Below are 19847 nucleotides of genomic sequence, written 5' to 3' on the forward strand. Positions count from 1 at the left end.
TTTAACAACAAACACTGAGCATCACCATCAACTCAGTGGACGATCTTGCTGCTGTATTTAGAAGCCACAAACAAAGTTTATTAAAAGACATCCACATCCAAAATGATGAAAATGCCTTTTTGTTTATTTACTTAATATTTATATTTTTACAAAATAAAAAAAAAATATGAAACAAAACACTAACAAGTCTGCAAGGGTTCGAGAAGGGAAAAGAGAAAGCCATCGAACAAACGAACTACAGTACTCATGTTTTTTTTTTATATATGTACAAGACAACTTTATCCATTTAAATTTTTAAAACGCACAGTACAAAAAAAAGAAAAGAAAAAAAAGTCACTGACAAAAATCCCATAGTACAATTCTGTCCATCAGTATTGAATGCTGCAGGTTTCCTCACTATCAGGGGACAGGTGGTAAAGCGGGGCAAATAAACAACATGTGAAGGCAGATTGGGTGTGTATTGGCCTTAGAATTTATTCTCAACATATATTGCAGAAAATAAAAATGGGGCCTTTATGGAACATACTTATATTTCATGGGAACAGTTACTGTACAAGTGCTGGATAATGAAAAAAATCTGTGCTAGGCAAAAAACTAAGCACAGTACACAACCACGGCCCGTGTGTACAAACATGCACGCAGTCACATGACAAACACACTTTCCTCACAGTCCAAGCCAGTGAGCTTGCTTATACGTCTTTATATATAATATATCTATATTTGGTAAAAAATAAACTTCACAACTCTACCAATTTAGAGAATTGTTCTTCAAACCCTAAAATTACATAAAAAAGAAAGAAAGAAAAACAACAACTAAACCTTAAATTAAGCAAATCTTTGTGTTCGGGCATTTTGTGTGAGTGGGAAGGGCTAGATCAAAATCAAGGAGTGGGGAGATGAGGGTGAGAAATACAAAACCAGCCTGTCCCCCCACCTTCAGGTATCCCTTCATTCCTCCCCATCAGCAAAATAAGAAAAAGAGGGGGAAACAAACAAACAAAAAACAAACAGGAAAAGTTCACTCCTTTAGAAAACAGTTCTATGTTACATACAGGTCAAAGAAAAAGAGGTCAGGGCAGGGCAATTAACATAATACAAATTCCCAACACTCAATATTTCACCTTAACGGTGTATTTCTACAACCATTTAAGATCCAATCTCTGTTCTCCTCCGCATCCCTCCTGCCCACGCACCATCACCAGTGCTCGTTCTCTCGGCACAGCACCACCTCCGACCGCGGTCAGAGCTGCAGGAGTGCTGGGCCCAGAGACTGGGGAGGGGGATGAGGGGGTTTATATGTAGAGACTGTTTGCGGAAGGAGTGACGAGCCCCCTCCTAGCTTCGCTCAGTGGCATTAGGGGCTCCGGCAGCAGATGTTAGTTTGCCCCCCAGTTGTAGCTGTTGTATCCAGACTTGTTGATCTGAGACTTCTGCTGAATAGAGGCATTCTGGTTGCGCTGTCCAGTGCCGCTCTGCCAAGAGAGGACAGAGTTCATCCACGAGTTGTTACTTCAGGCCAAGTGTTTACTCAAACACTGTGTACATGGTAAGTGTGTGCACATTGACTCACATTGTATTAAATAACTCGGAACATAATCACAGCTGGCCGTGCGTGTAAATGTGCTCTACCTGTCCGTCCTGCTGCAGGTGGTGGTGCAGAATCTGAGAGTGGGGTTGTTGGTGCGGTGCCAGGATGTGCATGAATGGGGCCGGGGCATAGCCAGCAGCAGCTGGGGGGTTGATGGGTCCCCCGCTCCCTAAAGCGGAGGGCAGGCTAAACGACGCTGCTGGCGTGCCAGTGTGGAAACCCTGCTTATCAAACGACTGTAAGTAACAAAACACATACACATAAAAAACACCTGAGAAAAATAAATGTACTGGAAATATTAATGTGTGAATAAAGGTTAAATAATTCTTGACAAGGAAATCCAGGTATTGGGGCAAAGCTGTATTTACCTGTGTCTTTGTGTAAACAGACCCTGAAATGTCCGGTACGCCTGTGTTGCTTGACGTCACAGAGACTCCTGCAATAATAGTAAAAACAGAGGACAGGTTTAGTCCCAAAAGGCAGAGAACATAAAAAAGCTACAAAGCGACTCAAATCATGAGCAGCTCGCTTTATATACACACACAAACACACAAACAGTTACACTGCATTTATTGTGAGTGAAACCATTTGTACTGCCACAGAATTAGTTACATAGATAAACACTGAGTAGTCACTGAGGAGGAGGACGCGCTGTTGGTGTAAGTTTTTGTTTTCAGAAGATCTTTACTGGTTTTAATAAAGAGAATATGAAGGATATAGACAGATGAGAACCAGAGAAGGAACGAGTGAGATGGTGTTGCAGTGCATCGGTTCCAGTGAGCCTCAGTGGTTTGAGTCACACTGTATCTGGTGGCTGCTGCTCGTGTTGTTCTGGCACACAAAGACCCCCTGTACTGGTGGAACTGGTGTTCAAACCAAGACTGGGTGCAATATATTCACACTCGAGTAACATTTTCATTTGTTCAACTTCTTACTTCCAGTGCATTGATTTAACGATCAAATCTGTATAGGCATTCAGTATGCTATGGAATAAAAACCAAGGAAATATTTGTACTTGAAGATGGAGTGAATGGTCAAAATTCTCTTAATCAGTGAGCAAAACCATGACAATGAAGCGAGCTAAAGACAACCAGCAACACTAACACGGGATGTCTGCCATGTTTACTTTACACACAAAATAAATCACTGCATTGTAATTCATATCACAAGTGTCACCACAGTGGTACATTGATCCAAAACAAATCTCATCTTTGCATTAAATAGATTTTCATCCTAGTAACCGGTGTGAGTGGATCAGTGAGAGTCATATACAATGCTCTAGAATCACAACATTCTCATGTAAAGAACCTGAGACTCTGATGCCCTCTCACTATTTGCTTGTGGTCTATTTTACCCACACAACAGTGAGCTTGTTACTCTAGAGACAAACACACCAGCAACAGCAATATGAATGAAGAGCAAGCAAGACAGAAGGGAGAAAGGACAGCACCAGCCAGAGCGACTCCTCATCAGTTTATGTTGGCAGGTTTTTGACTTTAAATATGAGAATTAAGCAACGCAACTAAAGCATTAAACCCAGATTGGACTGATGGTGAGTTCCCCTGGATGGAAACAGGTCACAGAATGGCATGACGAGGCTTCTAAGAGGCAGGCTGCAGTGGACGGTCTAAAAGCGTGTTGCAGTGAGACGGGTCTTCCATAAGCGCAGCTCATTGGTGATGAGGCAAAGGAACAGGAGCACAAAAAGGATGTTTGGTGATACAAGGAGGAAGACAAGAAGGACAGGGTTTCTTTTCCTCTTTGTTTTTATTCGGCATGTGGCAGCACTCACCGACTCCAGGCCCGGTGACAGAGCTGGCTGGCTTGTTTTGTGCAGAAGCGGCAGCGGCACTGCCGTATCCGCCCTTACAGAAATCCCCACTCCCTGAAGCCTGGCCCACATCCTCATAGCCTGCAACAGTCAGACACACAGCCGCAGCCCACAGCGTTAGACACACCAGGCAGGGGGAGGCAGACCTGCCTCAGATAGTAGTTGCAAATAATCCACAGCATCCGTTTCAAACGGCGTGCCACGTGGACAGGTTTCACCAAACTACGACAATACTGATGGTGTCATGTATTGTATAAAACATACGAACACTCCTAACAGTGCGGTCCCTCGCCTTTGACACCAACTGCATTGTCCTGTGTGGGAAAGACTGCCCATCCAGCACATCGAGCAGGTTAGAACCATCGCTAACCATCATTTGCAAGTACTATTTGACCCAAGTCTGAGGGGATGGGAGGTGGGGGAGGTCAAGGGACAGGCAGGGTGTGTGGTGGATGGGTGGGCGAAGAGTGAGCTTGAGTCGGGTGCCAGCAGAAAGCAGCAGATGGTGCAGTTACAACAGGTAGGTGTTGGCACATGACGTGACCAAGGGTGGATAGTAAGCGATGAGTCGAGGGGTGAAAATAGAGCATCTCTTTAAAAAAAAAAACAAATAAACAAAAAAAAAAAAACTAAAAGCAGTATAAAACAAAAAAAGGTGACCGAGTCGGTACCAGAGGGCCACTGGGATACATGAAAGGAAAGAGTTCAAAGGGGATGACGTGAGGAAGTATGGGGGCTGTACTTGACATGTTTGGGATGAACGTGTGTGGTGGAGACAGAGTGGATGGCGAAGCCCTAGGGGGACACTCCACATTCTGAAATGAGCAAAGCAAGCCATGGAAGACAGCAGGAAACCGATAATCTAAACCTCGTGTTAGTCAGGAGGCACTGTACAACCCCATCTTCCCTTTCCCTGTTTAAATGTCTGTCTCAACTAGAGACAAATGCTTTCTATTGAGAAAGTGTGTTGTTGATGCATGTCCGTTGTGAGCACAGGTCATGAAAACAGTAGAGTGCTGATGCAAGTCCAACAGAAACTAAAAGCGTAAAATGCTCTCAGAATCAGGACACTAGAATGGTTCATGGCCCATTAATAACGGTTTGACACAAGCGTAACAAATGCCTTCACACAAGCATCATGTTGATGCTTGCAAACGCTGCAGAGCTCAAATGAAGGAAGCACTCCACACCAATGACAAATCAATGGGCTCATTGAGAGCTCACAGTTATTGGTATGCAAGTCTATAGAGCAGGGCCTGCATGAGCCCTCTCAACATGCTGTTTTATTAAGTTATAGTGCCTCACCAGTGCTGTATCCATGGGAACCATAGCCACTAGCCTGCTGGAAGGGTGTGGCTGATGCACCAACATTCACACCGTGCTGCTTTGACGAGGTAGGAGCAACCTGGATGAAAACAGCATAGCGTTTTAATGGTATTATAACAGCATTAAGTAGAACTTTGCATTAGACTAAACGGCCACGTTGAAATAAAAAATTTAAAACTCATTTACCCTTCTGCAGTAGGGCAGCATTCATAAGAGATAGTATGAAAAAACTCATTCATCTACACACAGAGCATGAGAAAAGCCTGCATGTTTCTTACCGGAAACACAGCAGGTCCGTACTGGAAGGTATTGGGCAGGCCTGGCATGCCAGTGTAGTATGGGAGGCTCGTGTAGCTGTAGCCAGGCGGCAGTGCCGGGTTGAGAAAAGGCTGCTGTGTGGTGTGATGTGTCTGAGTCTGGTTCTGTTGCGTCTGAGCTAATGTGGTGGCTGGAGCTGGGGACGATGCATCGCCTCGACCGAACTTTGATAAGTCGCCTGCACAGAGAAGGAGAAAGTGCTCAGACTCCAACAGAGGGTAATTGCCACATCTCATGCAACAAAATGAAGAAGGACATATTCCCTTTTTAGTGTGAAGCCAACAGCTAAACATACAAATTAGGTTCAAAAGATTTAACAGTTATTAACAGGAATCATTAGCAGATGCCTGCCTCACCAGAGTAGGGGTTGCTTGTGAGGCTGCCCTCTCTGCCCGTCAGTGCTGTCGTGGGAGTTGCAAAGGGAATGCTGTAATAATCCTGAGAGAAATGTTTTTATAAATTAGGTCATGGAATATTTCTTGTGTGGAAACTTGCTTTTGCAGTCCAACACCTACCAGTGGTATTCTTGTCTGCAGCATCTGTAAGTCATCATAGCCATACACCTGAGGCTGAGCGAAGCAAGACATAGTTAAAAACTGAAACAATGCAACAAAACCGAATCTGTAAGTGCATGAACTTACAGGGTAGGCATGCAGTAGACTTGGAGCCATGATGTATGGGTTAGGCAGTAGAGGGGGCACTCCGGGTGGCAGGTTAGGAGGTGCTTTCCCTGTTGCAAAAAGCATTTATTGTTCAACAAGTCAGACAATCTAACAGTTATCTAAAATATGTTCACTGTGGAAATATGCAACAGAGAGAGTATTAGAGCTCCACATTTATTATAATCCCTATTCCAGTGACTGCCCCAGCAGAGAGAGCAGAGAGAAGAACAAATGTAAGAGGGGAAAGCTTCAGAGAGTCAACCAAATGGAGATCAAAATGAGTCAGAATCACGGACACCCTGCCAACGATGAGGAAATGGAAAGAAACTGATTCATGATGCATCCTATCATTTTCACTGTGCAGAAACACGCAACTAATCTGGTGGTGGAACGGCAATGTTGTGGGTTAATCCACACAGCACAAACACATTCCTGCTACGTAGGTACAATCAATGAACCTGGAAGCCATCCACAAAAACTGGAGAGCCAGGTGGTTATAATTAAATAAGATGAGACAGTTCGAAACGTCACAGAAAAAACTGCAATAGGTTTTGCTGTACTAGCAGAGCAACATCATGTAAGTTATGTAAAGACCAAAAAGTAAAGCCATTAAACTGAGCGGGTATTTCTCATCGACATAAACTTGCGGTTATGCCTAACCTGAGGATGCTGCAGAGCTGCGTGTGGAGGAGGAAGTAGCTGAAGAAGGAATGGCTGCAACGGTCGTGGAGACTGAAACCGTGGCAGCTGCAGTTGGTGCACCCATAGCGGCAGTGTTGAGACCCATTGCCAGACTGTTGACAGGACTGAGACCAGAAGGAGCTGAAACTGTGGCAGAGCCCACTGAGGAGGCCTGGGGGGCCCCCAGGGACACCTGCGCAGCAGCCGCCACGGAGGAGGTGGGGACGACCGACGATGAGGGACCGGCTGACACAGACGTAGGGAAGGAGGAGTGCAAGCTTGAATCCCCGTCAACACTGGGATGCTGAGGAGAAGGAAGAAGGATGACGCAGTTGGACCTGATTAAATTACTTTTCCATTAAAGTGAACGGGCAACTAATATGTCCTCTGACTAACGGGAAATACAGCCTGGAAAAAGCTTGCAGCGATACAGTCTCCAGCATAAACATTTATAAAATAATAGCTTTTGTTTGGTTAAAAAAAAAAACATTGGTTGTAACTGCTCCTTAAGAGACAGGTTCAAAAGCAGAGACTCACCAGTAAGCCTGAGTTGGATGTCCGGACTGAAGATGGCACAAGACTGTTCTGTTGTGATGGGTGAGCGCTGCAAACATGACAAGACATCTTAGCCCATCACTATGATACCTCACTCACTGATACACACGTTCATCTAGAGGCGATAACCAGATAACATCCCATGTCATAAACATAATTCAATAATAGATTAATCAGGCTGCATCTCACTTGTTGTGCTGAGGGGGGGGGATAGTGCTTGGAGGCATTTCTTCACCATGCCCCAGAGCACCGAGGGACGTCTGATTGGGTGTCGTCAACAAGGAGGCGGGGCCTGAACTGCTGTCTGTCAAAGTGCCCATGCTGGAGACTGACGCTGGCGTGACCGAATCTGGGGCCGGCTTGACTGACACTGCAGAGCCTGCTGCAGCTGAGGGGGGGAGTTATTACAAAGAGAAGAGTGCACGTCAAATGTCACGACAATTTTACATCTATAGGATTAAACCAACGCGTACTTAAATGGATGCTTACCATCCACAGATTGCGATGCTTGTATTGAATTGAAGCCATTCTGTAAAAATAAACAGTGAAGGTGACTTCAAAAGGTTTCTATGGAAACAGACCATTGATGAAAAGTTGAACGTGCTCAGCTCCTAGAAACGTCCCCAAGAAGCTTATTTGAATGCAGAACATTCCACCTACAGGCCAGGTTTAAACCACTACAACAACATCTACTAATAAAAAAACTGCTGCAGTAGTGAGGAGAAGCCTCATCTATCTGGGTGCTTCACATGTCCAGTGTGCCCAGTGAATCACATTCTTTGATGGAAAGCATGCAGAGACATGTTGAAAGGCTGGGTGTGGATGCATTAGTATATAATTAAGAAGGTGACAACAAACCATCCACAGTCTTAGGTTGCAGTTACGGCACAGAACTAGGACCCATAACCACTACGCCCTGTATATAATATGCAATGAACTGTGTGCGCTTTCATTTAATTGTCTACACAGTCTCAGTCCTAATAATACATGATGGTGGTTTAATAAATGTCAAACCTTGGACTGCATATCCTTCTGAGGAGAGGAGGAGACCGAAGTAGGATAGTGTCGTGTCTGAGATGCTCTCTGATCATACAGATCCATCTGGCTGGAGTTAGAGAGAGCTGGATTCGGCTCGCTGCAAATATTTAAATGACAAAAATAAAAAATAAAAAAAAAGTGGTTCTGACAATTACTTTTATAACCCACACTTTCTTTTAGGACTTAATTATTTGTTACTTTGTGAAATGTCAAATGATTCTATGTATCAAAGTAAAACAGTGGTGTCGGCCCAGAGCATTGCTTCAATTCGTCCAAGACATTAACAAAATACTTGATATGCAGTTGTTGTGGAAACGATTTACCAACCTGCTGGGGCTAGTGTACAGACTGTTCTGAACCTGGCTGGCTGGCGTTGTGGTGCTTGGGGCAGACTCATACTCTGGCAGAACTGGTTCTGACCCAAACTGCAGTGCTCCAAACTGAAGATTGAGCCCCGTGATGTCTGCCGAGCCTGGCATCTCCACTGCCATTGCTGGAATCTAGCAAAAATTAAAAGATATTTGAGAGTCTTTACAAACACAGGAAATCAGAACAAGAGTCGGGTCAAGATGAATTGCATGTCGCTATAGAGAAACACTTTCTAACAGTGCACAATTCTCTTGAGTTTAAAAAAAAAAAACACCTGATCTAGACACATGCACCGAATTCAAACACACCTTTGTTGTAATTGAAGTCCTCTTCTTCTGCTGTTTGAGTTTGTGCTGCTGTAAAGGCAGTGGACTGGAACCCTGGGCATCTGAGGAACTTGAAGAAACTTGCTGACCTAAAGGAGGAACGGCTGCCATTTTTGGAAGGGAAGAAGCAGACGGAGGCACCACGTGGGGTGAGGCTGTTTGTTGGGGTAAGGAAGAAGATGAAGAGACTGAGGAAGAAGGAGGCAGGCCTTTTTCCTGCAGGAAAACATCCAACATGGACGAGGATGAGGAGGCAGCCTGATAGGGCCTCTTCGTAAAGGGTGTGTGGACTGCAGACTCTGACTGAGTCTTCATATCTGGAACAAGGAGGAGCGTAGTAAATCAGGTTAGGAAAAAAAAAAGGTTGATCAGCTCGACCTATACTGAAAATATTAAATACAATATAGACTGTCCATGCATGTTTACACTCCAGACCATAAGAATTTGAATTAAGGTACTTTGTTTCAGACAAATATTGTAATTATTAAGCAAGGGTTTAATTTTACCATACTGCCCCAGTGAGGTGGTACTGGTGTCCCAGGAGGACTGGGCCGTATTGGGAGGTCCAGTCTGGGAGTGCTGAGCTGCCAGCTGGGCCAGGGCTTGGGCTGTTTTGTACTGTTCCAGGAACTGAGAACCAGTGGTCCCTGTGCTACCTCCTTTTGGGTCCCCCACATCCCCGAAACCCTTGCTCAGCATGTTGGCCTGCAAAGTCAGTAGATTATGACACATTCATGTACTCTGACACTGGCATAATTGCAATAAAACAGCCAAGAGCCTTGTGTAGGGTTGAAAGCAAAGTGGTGGGGATACGTTTGCATTACTAACAAAACAACAATTAAAAATGCTTTCTTATGCGAGTCTCACCATACTGTGCTGGCTGTAAGGGGTGCTGGAGGGTGGCTGGGACAGCAGTACCCCTTGTTTGGAGTTGCTGAAAACAAGTGACTGGGACAAGGAAGGGGGCTGCGTGGCTTCCATGGGGGGATTTTCAGTCTCTGAGGAGGAAGTTGGGGGAGTCTTTCCCAAGAGCACTGCAAGGTCAATCCTATAGGAAGGATGAATTGGGTTATATCAACTCATCTGTGATTTCTTTAAAACGGTCAAAATAAGTTGACAGAACAAAAATGTATGAACTTAACATTAATGTTGTATAATAACATTTATAATAGTTACAAAAAATGGACACCAGTTTCTGGTAAATCACTTAGTAGATATACAGTAATATTAATAAAAGTCCATTAATGATCTACCTCTGTCCTTTGGTGATGGTAACATTTTCTTGGGGGAGAGGGATGGATGCCACACTAGATGCAGTGAATATCTTTGTCTCTGAAAGCTGTAGAGGGAAGAGATGCAGAAGATGGACGATATGAGAAATGCCAGTTGCCATGGAGTAATACTGCACAGAAATGTAGGATAAGCTCACAATTCCAGAAACACTCACATCCTCATTCCAGTCCTCAGTTCCCCACTCTTCTGTGGCAGTCCTCCATGCACCTGGAGTCATAATCATAATGAGCGAAAAGCTTCAGCAGATTAAGCATCTGAGTAACAGTAAAGTAAATACTGATTTACCAGGAGCAGAGTCAAACTTGGGTGGGTAGTTTGTTCCCTCCCCTGCAGAGTACTCCAACCCTGAAAATGTGAAGAAGAGCCATATTAAACTGAGTCACCTGAAAAAAACCAATATAGGGACTCAACAACATGCATGGGCAATGAAGACTGGCTCTACAAAGCATGAATCCTTATTTCCTAAAGCCCATCCTTCACACTGGTTTAGATGGTAGACAGATCCATCATTGATTGGATTATTTTCAGTTATTGGAGGAAGACATCTCTTAATAAATTAACTTACGGGCTCCCTCCTCCATGTCCGCGCTCCGTGTGTTGTTCCAGGTGTTGCCCCCTCCGTAGCTTTCTTCCGTCTGGGCTGGCTCTGCATAGTCAGCAGGGTTGAACGTTCTAGGGAAGACAGCGATAAAGAAGCGCTGCACTGAGTCCAACTCCCTGAATGTTGCCACAAACAGCACCCAAAGCGGGGCGCTTGCACTTTTATCTTTGGTCACCTCAAATAATGCCCTGAGCTCCCAGCATTGTCATTATCATAATTAGACTCTTTATAATGCTATGATTGTGATGAATGATTTGTTTGTAGGATAGAATTCCACCAGCCTAAAAACAGTTTCTTGCTGAACAACTCTTGCCAGTTACTGGATGTCGCTCATAAATGTGATACAGCTTTAAATGCTGGTGCAACCTAGCAACATGATGAAGCACAACACTTTTCTTTTGAAGCAAGCCAAGCAGCTCCTATTTTTTGTTGACTGATACTTGAGACGGGGCATTTGTGGCTTGGGCCCACAATTAAACGCCCCATCTATTTCATATCCTATTAATGAAAAGAGAAGCAAGACTTTGTTTGATAACACCTTATATTATATCATCCTGTGTAGTAGTACTCAAAGTCTCCCTTGAAAAATCAGGAATAGCAAACACACCAGAGGCGATGCACTCACCTCTCACTTCCTGCAATATATCTGGGCCCCTTATCAATCTGGCTTTAGAGGGAAAATAATGGCAACAGTTACAAGAGGCACATCAAAGTAAAAGATGATAAAGCTTTTTATTCAGACCACAATCCAGAGCAGCAGCGTAAGCAAAATGCTTTTGATTTGCCTGTGCCAGGACTCACTCTACAACACTCTACAAGGCAAATACGCAATCCAAGAAGCCCAACTCACCAGACGTATTGAAGACTCTCAATGAGTTAATGCAATCCCTACAACAAGAACAATCCCTACACTTGAAGCACCTAAACTTCTAAAGAAATAAGTTCAAGTAGGAGACTTACAGTATTCAATACATTAATTGATTTAAAAATGCTTCGTCCAGCTAAATACAAAAACTGATGATTTTAACAATATGAGGATCTTGATGCGAGCAACCAACTTTCCTGCCATTTCATTTCCTTCAATGCCACCTCAACTAGAGAATTCAAACATGTGGCCCAAAGAATCAGAACGAAATGCTATGACACAGCCGACTGGTCTTGTCTGCATAACCAATGGAGCCGTGTTCTTTTGTCCTCCACGAGGTCTAGCCACAGTTCTCAACTTCTCCTTTTGCACAAGGCAACAGCAGCAGTGAAAACTGTAACGCAAGATATGGCCAGAGACACTGAAGATAGGCATAGGTCCATCCACATCATGATGTGCTTCAAAATCTGAAGGATATGCTTAAAATAAAAAATACCCCTCAAAACTAGCATACATGGTGATAAAAAAAAAAAAAAAATATTATATATATATATATATATATATATATATATATATATATATATATATATATATATATATATATATATATATATATATATATATATATACTAACTAATGCAATGTTAATTAGATCACATTTAATTTTAATCATTAGTGCAACTCAATGCATATCGACATTTACTAGCAGACTATGACACTGCCTGGAAAAGGATACAAGTATTATGATAAATGGAGTAGCAGAAAACCTTCCACTATAGTGTAATCATGCAGTGATCACCCATTATTTACTTAAATGCTGATTTCTGCACATGTGTATGAAGTGGTAGGCATCAGCAGTGCATCTGTCTGCGAGGGGAAAAGCATCTATTCTGTTCTAGTTAACCTTCATGTACTGTGTATTGTTGTCTCAGCTTAGCACTGTGATACTCATTCAATAGTGACAGAGAAAGTCTTTTTTAACATTTGTTACTACTACGAACAAAGTAGTAACATCACAGTACCGCTGACGCTATAACAAAAGGCAAGGCATTTGACAGGACACAACTTGTGTTTGATGAGAATAATTAACAAGCAGCACCTCAGTTGAGAGAAAAAAGTCCTCGTTATCACACCTACATTTCAAGCTGCTTGTAAAGATGCTACCTTAACTGCACACACAGACACACAATCTGATACGCACAGCAGCCGAACCACAAACAAATAATGCTACCACATGAACCAGAGAGCAGAGACTCCAAAGTTAACCAACTACCCTGACAACCCTCTTTTTGGATCCATCCAAATTTCACTTCAAATAAAACATTTAGACACCGTGCACTCTCTGAAGAGATGTTCAGCCCACGCGGTTCCATCCCATTGGCTGACATATGTCCTCCCTCCTTTGGATTAATGCTAAACAATAAGCTGGGGTCCTGCTCTCTGGTGACCATGGTAACAGGTAGAAGTGGCACAAAAGGCCCTGTGGTTTTAGGCAAGGCAGGTGTTCCCTTACCCCATTCCCTGTGCTGAAAATCTGCCTCCTCGCCGTCCAGATACTCCTGAAACAAAAAAAAAAAACAAAACAAAACAAAAAAACCCCACAACACTTTAGTTTCCCGAAATGATAACTTAAAAATCCCCTGGATGGTTTGACTAAAGTGAAATTGCTTACCAACAGCCCCTCTTCCTCTGCCCCGGCCCCTTCGACCTCGCTCTGCACCTCTTCCAGCCACTCCTGCCTTCCCGCCGTCCAAGCCGTTCTCCTGACCACGAACTTAAAGAGAGAGTAAACATTAGACTTAGAGCAACGTACGTCTTTGTATCGCATGTATTTGGCAAATCCTTGCAGTCAGGCATACGAAGAGTTTTTAATTACGCCACACGAGACGGAACGCACTGTGTTTTTCTTAACTGTTTCAGATTCAGAGGACAAAATGAAAGCCTCTGTCCATTCACTACTCACACTCCCGTCCTCTGCTGGCTCCGCGGCCCTTCCGCGGCGCTCCACCTCGGCGACGTGCTGCTTCTTTCTCTCCTCCTTTCTCCCTGTTCTCTTTTCCTTCCTCTCCTGCCTCTGTCTGGCTAGTTTCCTTTTGGCCCGACACCGCTTTCTTCTTCCCCACCATTTCCCAGGAGTCCTTCAGAAGATGTACAGACATTTTTATGTAGCGCATATGTGGCAAGTCATTTTTAGATTATGTGAAGGCCATTACCAGGACTACATGCCCATCTAAAAATGATAAACTAAATATTTTAAGCAGTAGTTGCTGTTTATCTAATGACATGGTACAGCATGAACTTGGTAAATGGGTCAGCTGACGACCCAGCTGCATATAAAAAGCATTTCTGATGATATTGTAGTTTCTCAGCAGGTGTTTGATTATACAGCTTAACACAGAGTGAGCTAAACATGTCAACGTGAAATAAATAACTTCAGTTTATCTCGTCAATCATTCCCCCAGCAGGCCACGCTGAAAGAGCTTAATTCACTAAACATGGATCTCAACAATATAAGCAGCTGACAACTGCTTATCAGTTATGATGAATGTGCTTGCAAGATAAACGCCCACTCTATTTTGGTTTCAATTTCCCCTAATTTTCTACTACTTCATTTTTATGTTCCAGATACAACTTCCATTGCATGAGAAGTGAATTTGTCAAATGCATTTCTTTCCTCTTGGTTAATTATGCCATGTCCTAAATCTTTCTTTTTAAATTTGATGCCCAAATTACATAGTAAAGAAAGTTAATATAATTTACAATGAATCTCCTTCATATGCAGCCTCGTCTAAATTATGAAAACCCTGTCTGTCAAAGACAAGGTTTACGCACACACACAAAATTCTTTACAGTTACACAAACATTACTCACATAATGTAAGGGGTTGATTCATTAGAACAGTGATACACAGGGTTAGCTAACTGATTCCCCCAGGATCTGGCCCTCACAGCACTAAGCCCTCACACAAAGCCAATACTCACAGTGTCTGGGCTACCCTCCAGCAAAACGTTAATGGCTCTGTTGACATCCCCATTGCAATCGTGCAGTGCGATCATGGACTCGTCCTGGTCCTTGCCTGTGATGTCAATCAGCTGGAAAAGGAAAGAAATGCCATGATGAGACACACGTGACCCCTGGCTGACACTCCTGGCATCTCATTTATACAACAAGATGTAGAATTATTTTGTTTCTTGTAGTTACTATGCACTGCTGCTATCAGCAAAGACTCAACATCATCTTAAGGAGACATTAGCAGCTAAAATGCAACTATAATTCCTCAAAAAGAACTCACCATGACCTCATTCAGTTTTTTTTGAAATTATTACTGAGTATAATCAGGTTGGCAGAAGACAACACAGCCTTGTATCAAGGGATGTCGATAACATGCTGAAAGAGCTTTATGACCTCAAAGTACTATTTGGGGCCTTTGTTTCTAAAACTGATTTAATTACATTTTGATATCAGATTTTGTACAACAATTAATATAAATCACAGCAGATACCACAGTGTAATAATCAGTGAATCCCTGGTTTTAAAGAAGCCAGAGGAGGAGGAGAACAGGATGCTGCTTCGTGTACTGTATCAGCTCACCTGTTTGACCTTCTCTTCAAAGTCTGCATCATTGTGATCTGAGATCATCTGAGCAAGTCGAATCTGCTCTGCGGTAGCCTGGTTCAAGAAGGGGGAGGCGTACATACAGTGTGAAAGGTGACAGTGACGTCAAACCAATGCTTTTCATTTTTAGAGAAACTTGAATATGATTTAACCAAGTAGTAGTCTCCAAATAAAACAATAACATCAAAACGCATAACACAAATTTCTCAAACTTCATCAGGAAGATCAGCTGGAATGACATTATCGTGATGATTTCACTGCCAAGAAGTGGTAATGAATACCCACAAACATTTGGTCAATCTATTTTTCTAACTTGAAGAGCAGAGTGACACGCATTGATTTTCATGGAATTCATTAACTTAGATCAGTGAGCATGACGCCTACGTTCATGACCCCCATAGAGGACCACTATTCAGCAGCACTTGACAGACTTAACGCTGGTGTGCATCAGGTTGTAGGAGTGTGTACCTGAGGCCTCTGCTTGTGCTGTGTCTGGGTCTGTGTCTGGCCCTGTGTCTGCTCCCAGCTGCCCCGGGCTCGGTTCCCGCCCATGGATGTCATCATTTACAGTATATACAAATAACAGTATTTACAAAGAAATAACACCTGAGGAGAGAAGAATGAGACATGTGTATTACATACTTGACCATGACCTACTTAAGTCACATACAGGGCACTTGAATACCACTTCCTCAAACTGCCTGGTAGCTCATTGCCTAGTGAGGGGGGGGGGTGATATCAAAAACACACCATCAGCTTTTGTTTCCATAGACGCCAAGAAAGCGTTGACAATGGATGTTTTTCAGTCCGTTTCTAAGACAGGTGTCTCCAACACGCACACGCGCCGCGGGTGTAACTCGGGAAGCGAGATTATAGCCGCACATTATAGCGGGACAGTGTGTCCCGTTGTTTCTTAAGCGCAGAGTTAAGTAACGTGTTTACCTCGTCACAACGTGATACCACACTTTCTTTATATAATACGCACAGTCGCTTCCAATTAACCTATATCTTGAAACGAGACCGTGCGATTACAGCGCCCGTGATAGATAAGCCCACACTTGATGGAACATATAATTACAGGGAGCACAACCTCGGCGATGTCAGGCTTATATACAGGCCATCTACGCTCCGTAGCAAACTGTTAACCTAGCTGCCGACAGCGAGTTAATCTAGCATACGTTACGTAAAACCCTGCTTTAACTAGCCCATAAACAGGACTCGGGTCCGGGCCCGTCGACCACGTTCAATTTCACCAGCCAGCCACATGGCCAAGATGCTAAGCAGCCAGCTAATAGTCAGGGGGAAAACATCCAGCCCAGAAATCTCGGTGGGCTTCCGCGTCTCACGGCTTCACCTCATGGCGACAATACGGCTAACTTTAACACCCGCTAGCTGCTCGGCTAACGGCTAAGCGCTGGTCACCGCCTATGCAACGTTTGATCGCTGCCGTGATCGCACCTAGCTTGGTGGCCAAGAAGTTAATTAGCCGTCAACTATTTGCCAGCAGTGAACCGTTCTCGTTCGACCAGACAAGCCAAAACGCCCATGTCACTCCGTTGCCACTAGTCGTCGGCTAACGATGCTAACTTGGCGAACTAACGTCGTTTCACGCAGACAGGACGCGTTAGCTAGTTAGCAGAGCAGCAGCCCCTCGTACTGCACCATCGCTTCTGCAAAACTCTTCATCGGTCTCTCCCGAGTTTAATCTGATGGCCGGGAATTCAGGACAGAAACGCCGAGGCTAACAGCAGGCCTGCAGGCCCGTAAAATGAAAATAAATAAGAGGCGATACTGACCAGAAACCCGGCTCAATATTAGACACTGATATAAGACCGACCGGCAAGTGGTCTCGATGTTGACCTTCTAGTTGGATTTAGGACAGGATATAACTCCTGAACACCCGTCTGATCAACTAAGTTCAGAAAATATAACGAGCCGACTCGCTCACACAATAAGCGAGAGACTGTGAATTTACCTGTTTCTTTTCCACTCTGACACCACGGAGAGCTGCGTCACGTGGTTTACAGGGCGCTTCGAGGAAACCGGACCCGCAACATGTGATCGACGGAGTTATGACAGACGTGTCAGCGGCGCGAGCCCGAGCCGATATAAAACGAACAGGACATTTAAACGCTATAGATTGTATGCACGACACTAATATTTCAAATATTGTAAACACCGCTAAAAATCTTGTTTAGAAGTTATAACGTGAGTTATAACGTGTGTGCAACGTACTGTCATTAGTTTTCTCTATGGGTGGGAAATTAATATTTAAAACTATTTGCCTCGATGCATTGTCCAAATATATAGTCGTCTTATTGTTATTTACACAAAACTGACTATATTCTAAGCAATTTATTTTGTAAAGTTATACACAGAATATCTTTGTCTAATACTACTTGTTTGTGCGTCAATATAATAAGTGATCCAGCAAACTGAGTGAAAGTAATTCCCACCTCACCACATGTGTACGTTATGCAAAACAGCAGTACGAGATATAATTGATAAATATGAAATGAAGTACAGTGTGCATGGTTTATCGTTGCATCCATCCCCCTCCCAAAAGTATGTAGGCCCATTTCTGCAGTCATTACGGTAGTTTGCAGCGTCGCTGTTGTCTTTCCGTAGCAGCTGAGTTAGCTACAGCTAAACTGCGCCAGTAGCCAGTTGTGGGATGTTGCTAGGTGACAGCACAGGAGACCCGTGACCGTGGTCGCTTTATAGTTTTTAACATAGAAACATAATTCAAATGTGCAACACGAGACGCATTGTATTATTTGTAAACAAGTGCTTTATTTCACAACGGTCTAGGAACTGTTAGCTACTAAGCGAATGTAGCGTTAGCAACGTAACATGTTTCGGCTAGTTAGCCTTAGCTAACCTACCTGTGGATAAACCATACAGCCAACAGATAACATGGCAGATTCGTCGCCGTTGTCGGGGGTTAACGTCGTCTTGGTCATGGCTTATGGAAGCTTGGTAAGTAGGTTTGGTTGCTAACAAGCAAGTAAAAGCTCGTGTTGTGGTACTGACGTGTGCCTCGTGTGTAGGTGTTTGTGTTGTTATTTATCTTCGGCAAAAGGCAAATCATGCGTTTCGCCGTGAGATCCCGCCGCGGACCCCACGCACCGATTGGTCACAACGCTCCCAAGGTAACGCTAATTGGCATTAGCCAGGCTTCCTGTTGCGCTGTCCTACTTCACCTTCATGCGTATTTTCCTCGTGCTTTTGTTTACAGGGTTTGAAAGAGGTCATTGACTCTAGTCTGTCCAAAGTCCAGGAGATCCTCTTCGAGCCTCGCCTCCTTTCAGAAGAAGACGATAGATTGAAGCATGGATCAATGATAAGTGAGTCACGTTCTCATCTGCATCCGTTAGACGTGTACATTGATTTTGTGCAGTGTTACATTAATTGGTTTGTTTTTCCAAGGTTGCTACAACTACCTGTACAGAATGAAAGCCTTGGATGCTATCCGTGACTCTGGTGAGAGACAACAGGCACCGCACGCTTTCTCCTGCTCTTATTTACCTGTGAGCAACATTCGAGCGGTGTCATTTCTAACTTTCATGCCTCGTACTCTGTGGCTTGGGCTGCAGGAATTCCTCTGCAGGAGATCAGCTGCAGCCCAAGTGCATTCACTGGACGCAGCTTCAGGAACTGGCTGCAGGAGTTGCGGAACTCCCACTCTCTGATCAAGAGCAGCAGCAGCGCTCTCATCGATCGTTTGCTTGAAGGATACGACAGCGCTCGGCACGGGACCGGGGTGCGTACACGCGTTTTTCATTGTGACAGTGGCTGAACACGGGATAAGATCCTAGTCCTTAAATAGTTCTGCTGTTAAATGTTGTGACATGTTACTCATTTCACTTCAACTCACTGTTTCAGGTGTTTGGAGAAGCCGAGTTTCTCGAATACCAACAGGCTCTCAACGAACTATCGGATGTGTAAGTGTTGTCACACTGGTGCAAGGGCTCCAGTCTACATTGTTTACACTGAGGTGACGCTTTAGCATGACGTGCCTACGTAGTTTTCAACGTGCACCTAAGCTTCTGCCTATTGACTCCCACAGAGTGAAAGCCTATTCCAATACCATCACCCTAAACCAGCATCATCAGTCAGCGGCCAAGGATCTGACAGGCTCTCCTCTCCGGGGCACCGCATCCACCATCCAGGTCACCTACCTACCTTCCACTGGCCAGCGCAGCAAGAGGCCCAAACACTTTCTGGAGCTTAAAAGTTTCAAAGACAATTACAACACACTGGAGAGCACTCTGTGAAATGCTGCTGTCTCCTCACAGCAGCATTAGTGCCGTGTTTAATGTCAGCGTTGCCATGCATAATGTTTTTCATGTAACTTAGAAAAACACCTCAGTTATAACACGCAATAAATTTAGCATTACATTTGTTTCTTGAAATACAAATGCCTTTCTTTATATTTTGGACCTAATGAACATGTGCATAGGACAAATATGATTGTAGCCAACCTGGCAAGTCATTTTTTTCAAAGTCTGTTGCATGTCACCTGGATTCTGTTTTATTCAAAAGCAGAAATGCAAGTATGAATAAGCCTTGTGGTTTACTCAGAGTTTGTACAGGTGTAAGACATTCATATGGACAATGGTAACTTATTTAATTAGTATTTATGTGAGCTGTACATTTTTGTGGTTTGAGATTAAAAACGCAACTTCCCCCTAAATGATTCTTAATGTGTCCACTAGGCGGCAGTAAAATGTTATGTATAAAATGCACCTGCGACATTATAGATGGTTTTAGATTATT

General features: G+C 43.7%; 2 protein-coding genes across 4 annotated transcripts; one reads left to right on the forward strand and one right to left on the reverse strand.

Annotated features, from left to right (window-relative positions):
- Window positions 1-71: 71 nt before the first annotated feature.
- On the reverse strand, window positions 72-17023 carry ubap2l (ubiquitin associated protein 2-like). Of its 3 annotated transcripts, XM_029168011.3 has the most exons (30): window positions 16865-17023; window positions 15537-15674; window positions 15045-15122; window positions 14435-14545; window positions 13417-13591; window positions 13126-13227; window positions 12967-13012; window positions 11214-11255; window positions 10553-10659; window positions 10273-10332; window positions 10142-10194; window positions 9948-10033; window positions 9562-9742; window positions 9201-9399; window positions 8677-9011; window positions 8327-8499; window positions 7976-8096; window positions 7451-7490; window positions 7151-7349; window positions 6944-7010; window positions 6386-6710; window positions 5705-5793; window positions 5579-5632; window positions 5420-5501; window positions 5024-5241; window positions 4725-4824; window positions 3381-3500; window positions 1957-2024; window positions 1630-1824; window positions 72-1472 (listed from the first exon to the last, which is right to left on the reverse strand). In XM_029168011.3, exons 2-30 carry the CDS (start codon window positions 15630-15632, stop codon window positions 1377-1379), a joined length of 3618 nt encoding a protein of 1205 aa, XP_029023844.1. In that variant the 5' UTR covers window positions 15633-15674; window positions 16865-17023; the 3' UTR covers window positions 72-1376. The 3 variants fall into 3 exon arrangements, with proteins under 3 accessions (XP_029023844.1, XP_029023845.1, XP_029023846.1); XM_029168012.3 differs by lacking the exon at window positions 11214-11255; XM_029168013.3 differs by lacking the exons at window positions 3381-3500; window positions 11214-11255.
- Window positions 17024-17677: 654 nt separating this feature from the next.
- Window positions 17678-19764, forward strand: LOC114866271 (protein C1orf43 homolog). The gene is made up of 7 exons (XM_029168035.3): window positions 17678-18047; window positions 18119-18220; window positions 18307-18415; window positions 18498-18551; window positions 18665-18831; window positions 18954-19012; window positions 19138-19764. The coding sequence occupies exons 1-7, from the start codon at window positions 17985-17987 to the stop codon at window positions 19343-19345; spliced, it is 762 nt and encodes a 253-aa protein (XP_029023868.1). The 5' UTR covers window positions 17678-17984; the 3' UTR covers window positions 19346-19764.
- Window positions 19765-19847: the final 83 nt, after the last annotated feature.

The sequence above is a fragment of the Betta splendens genome, chromosome 11 (assembly GCF_900634795.4).
Source record: "Betta splendens chromosome 11, fBetSpl5.4, whole genome shotgun sequence".
Lineage (NCBI taxonomy): Eukaryota > Metazoa > Chordata > Actinopteri > Anabantiformes > Osphronemidae > Betta > Betta splendens.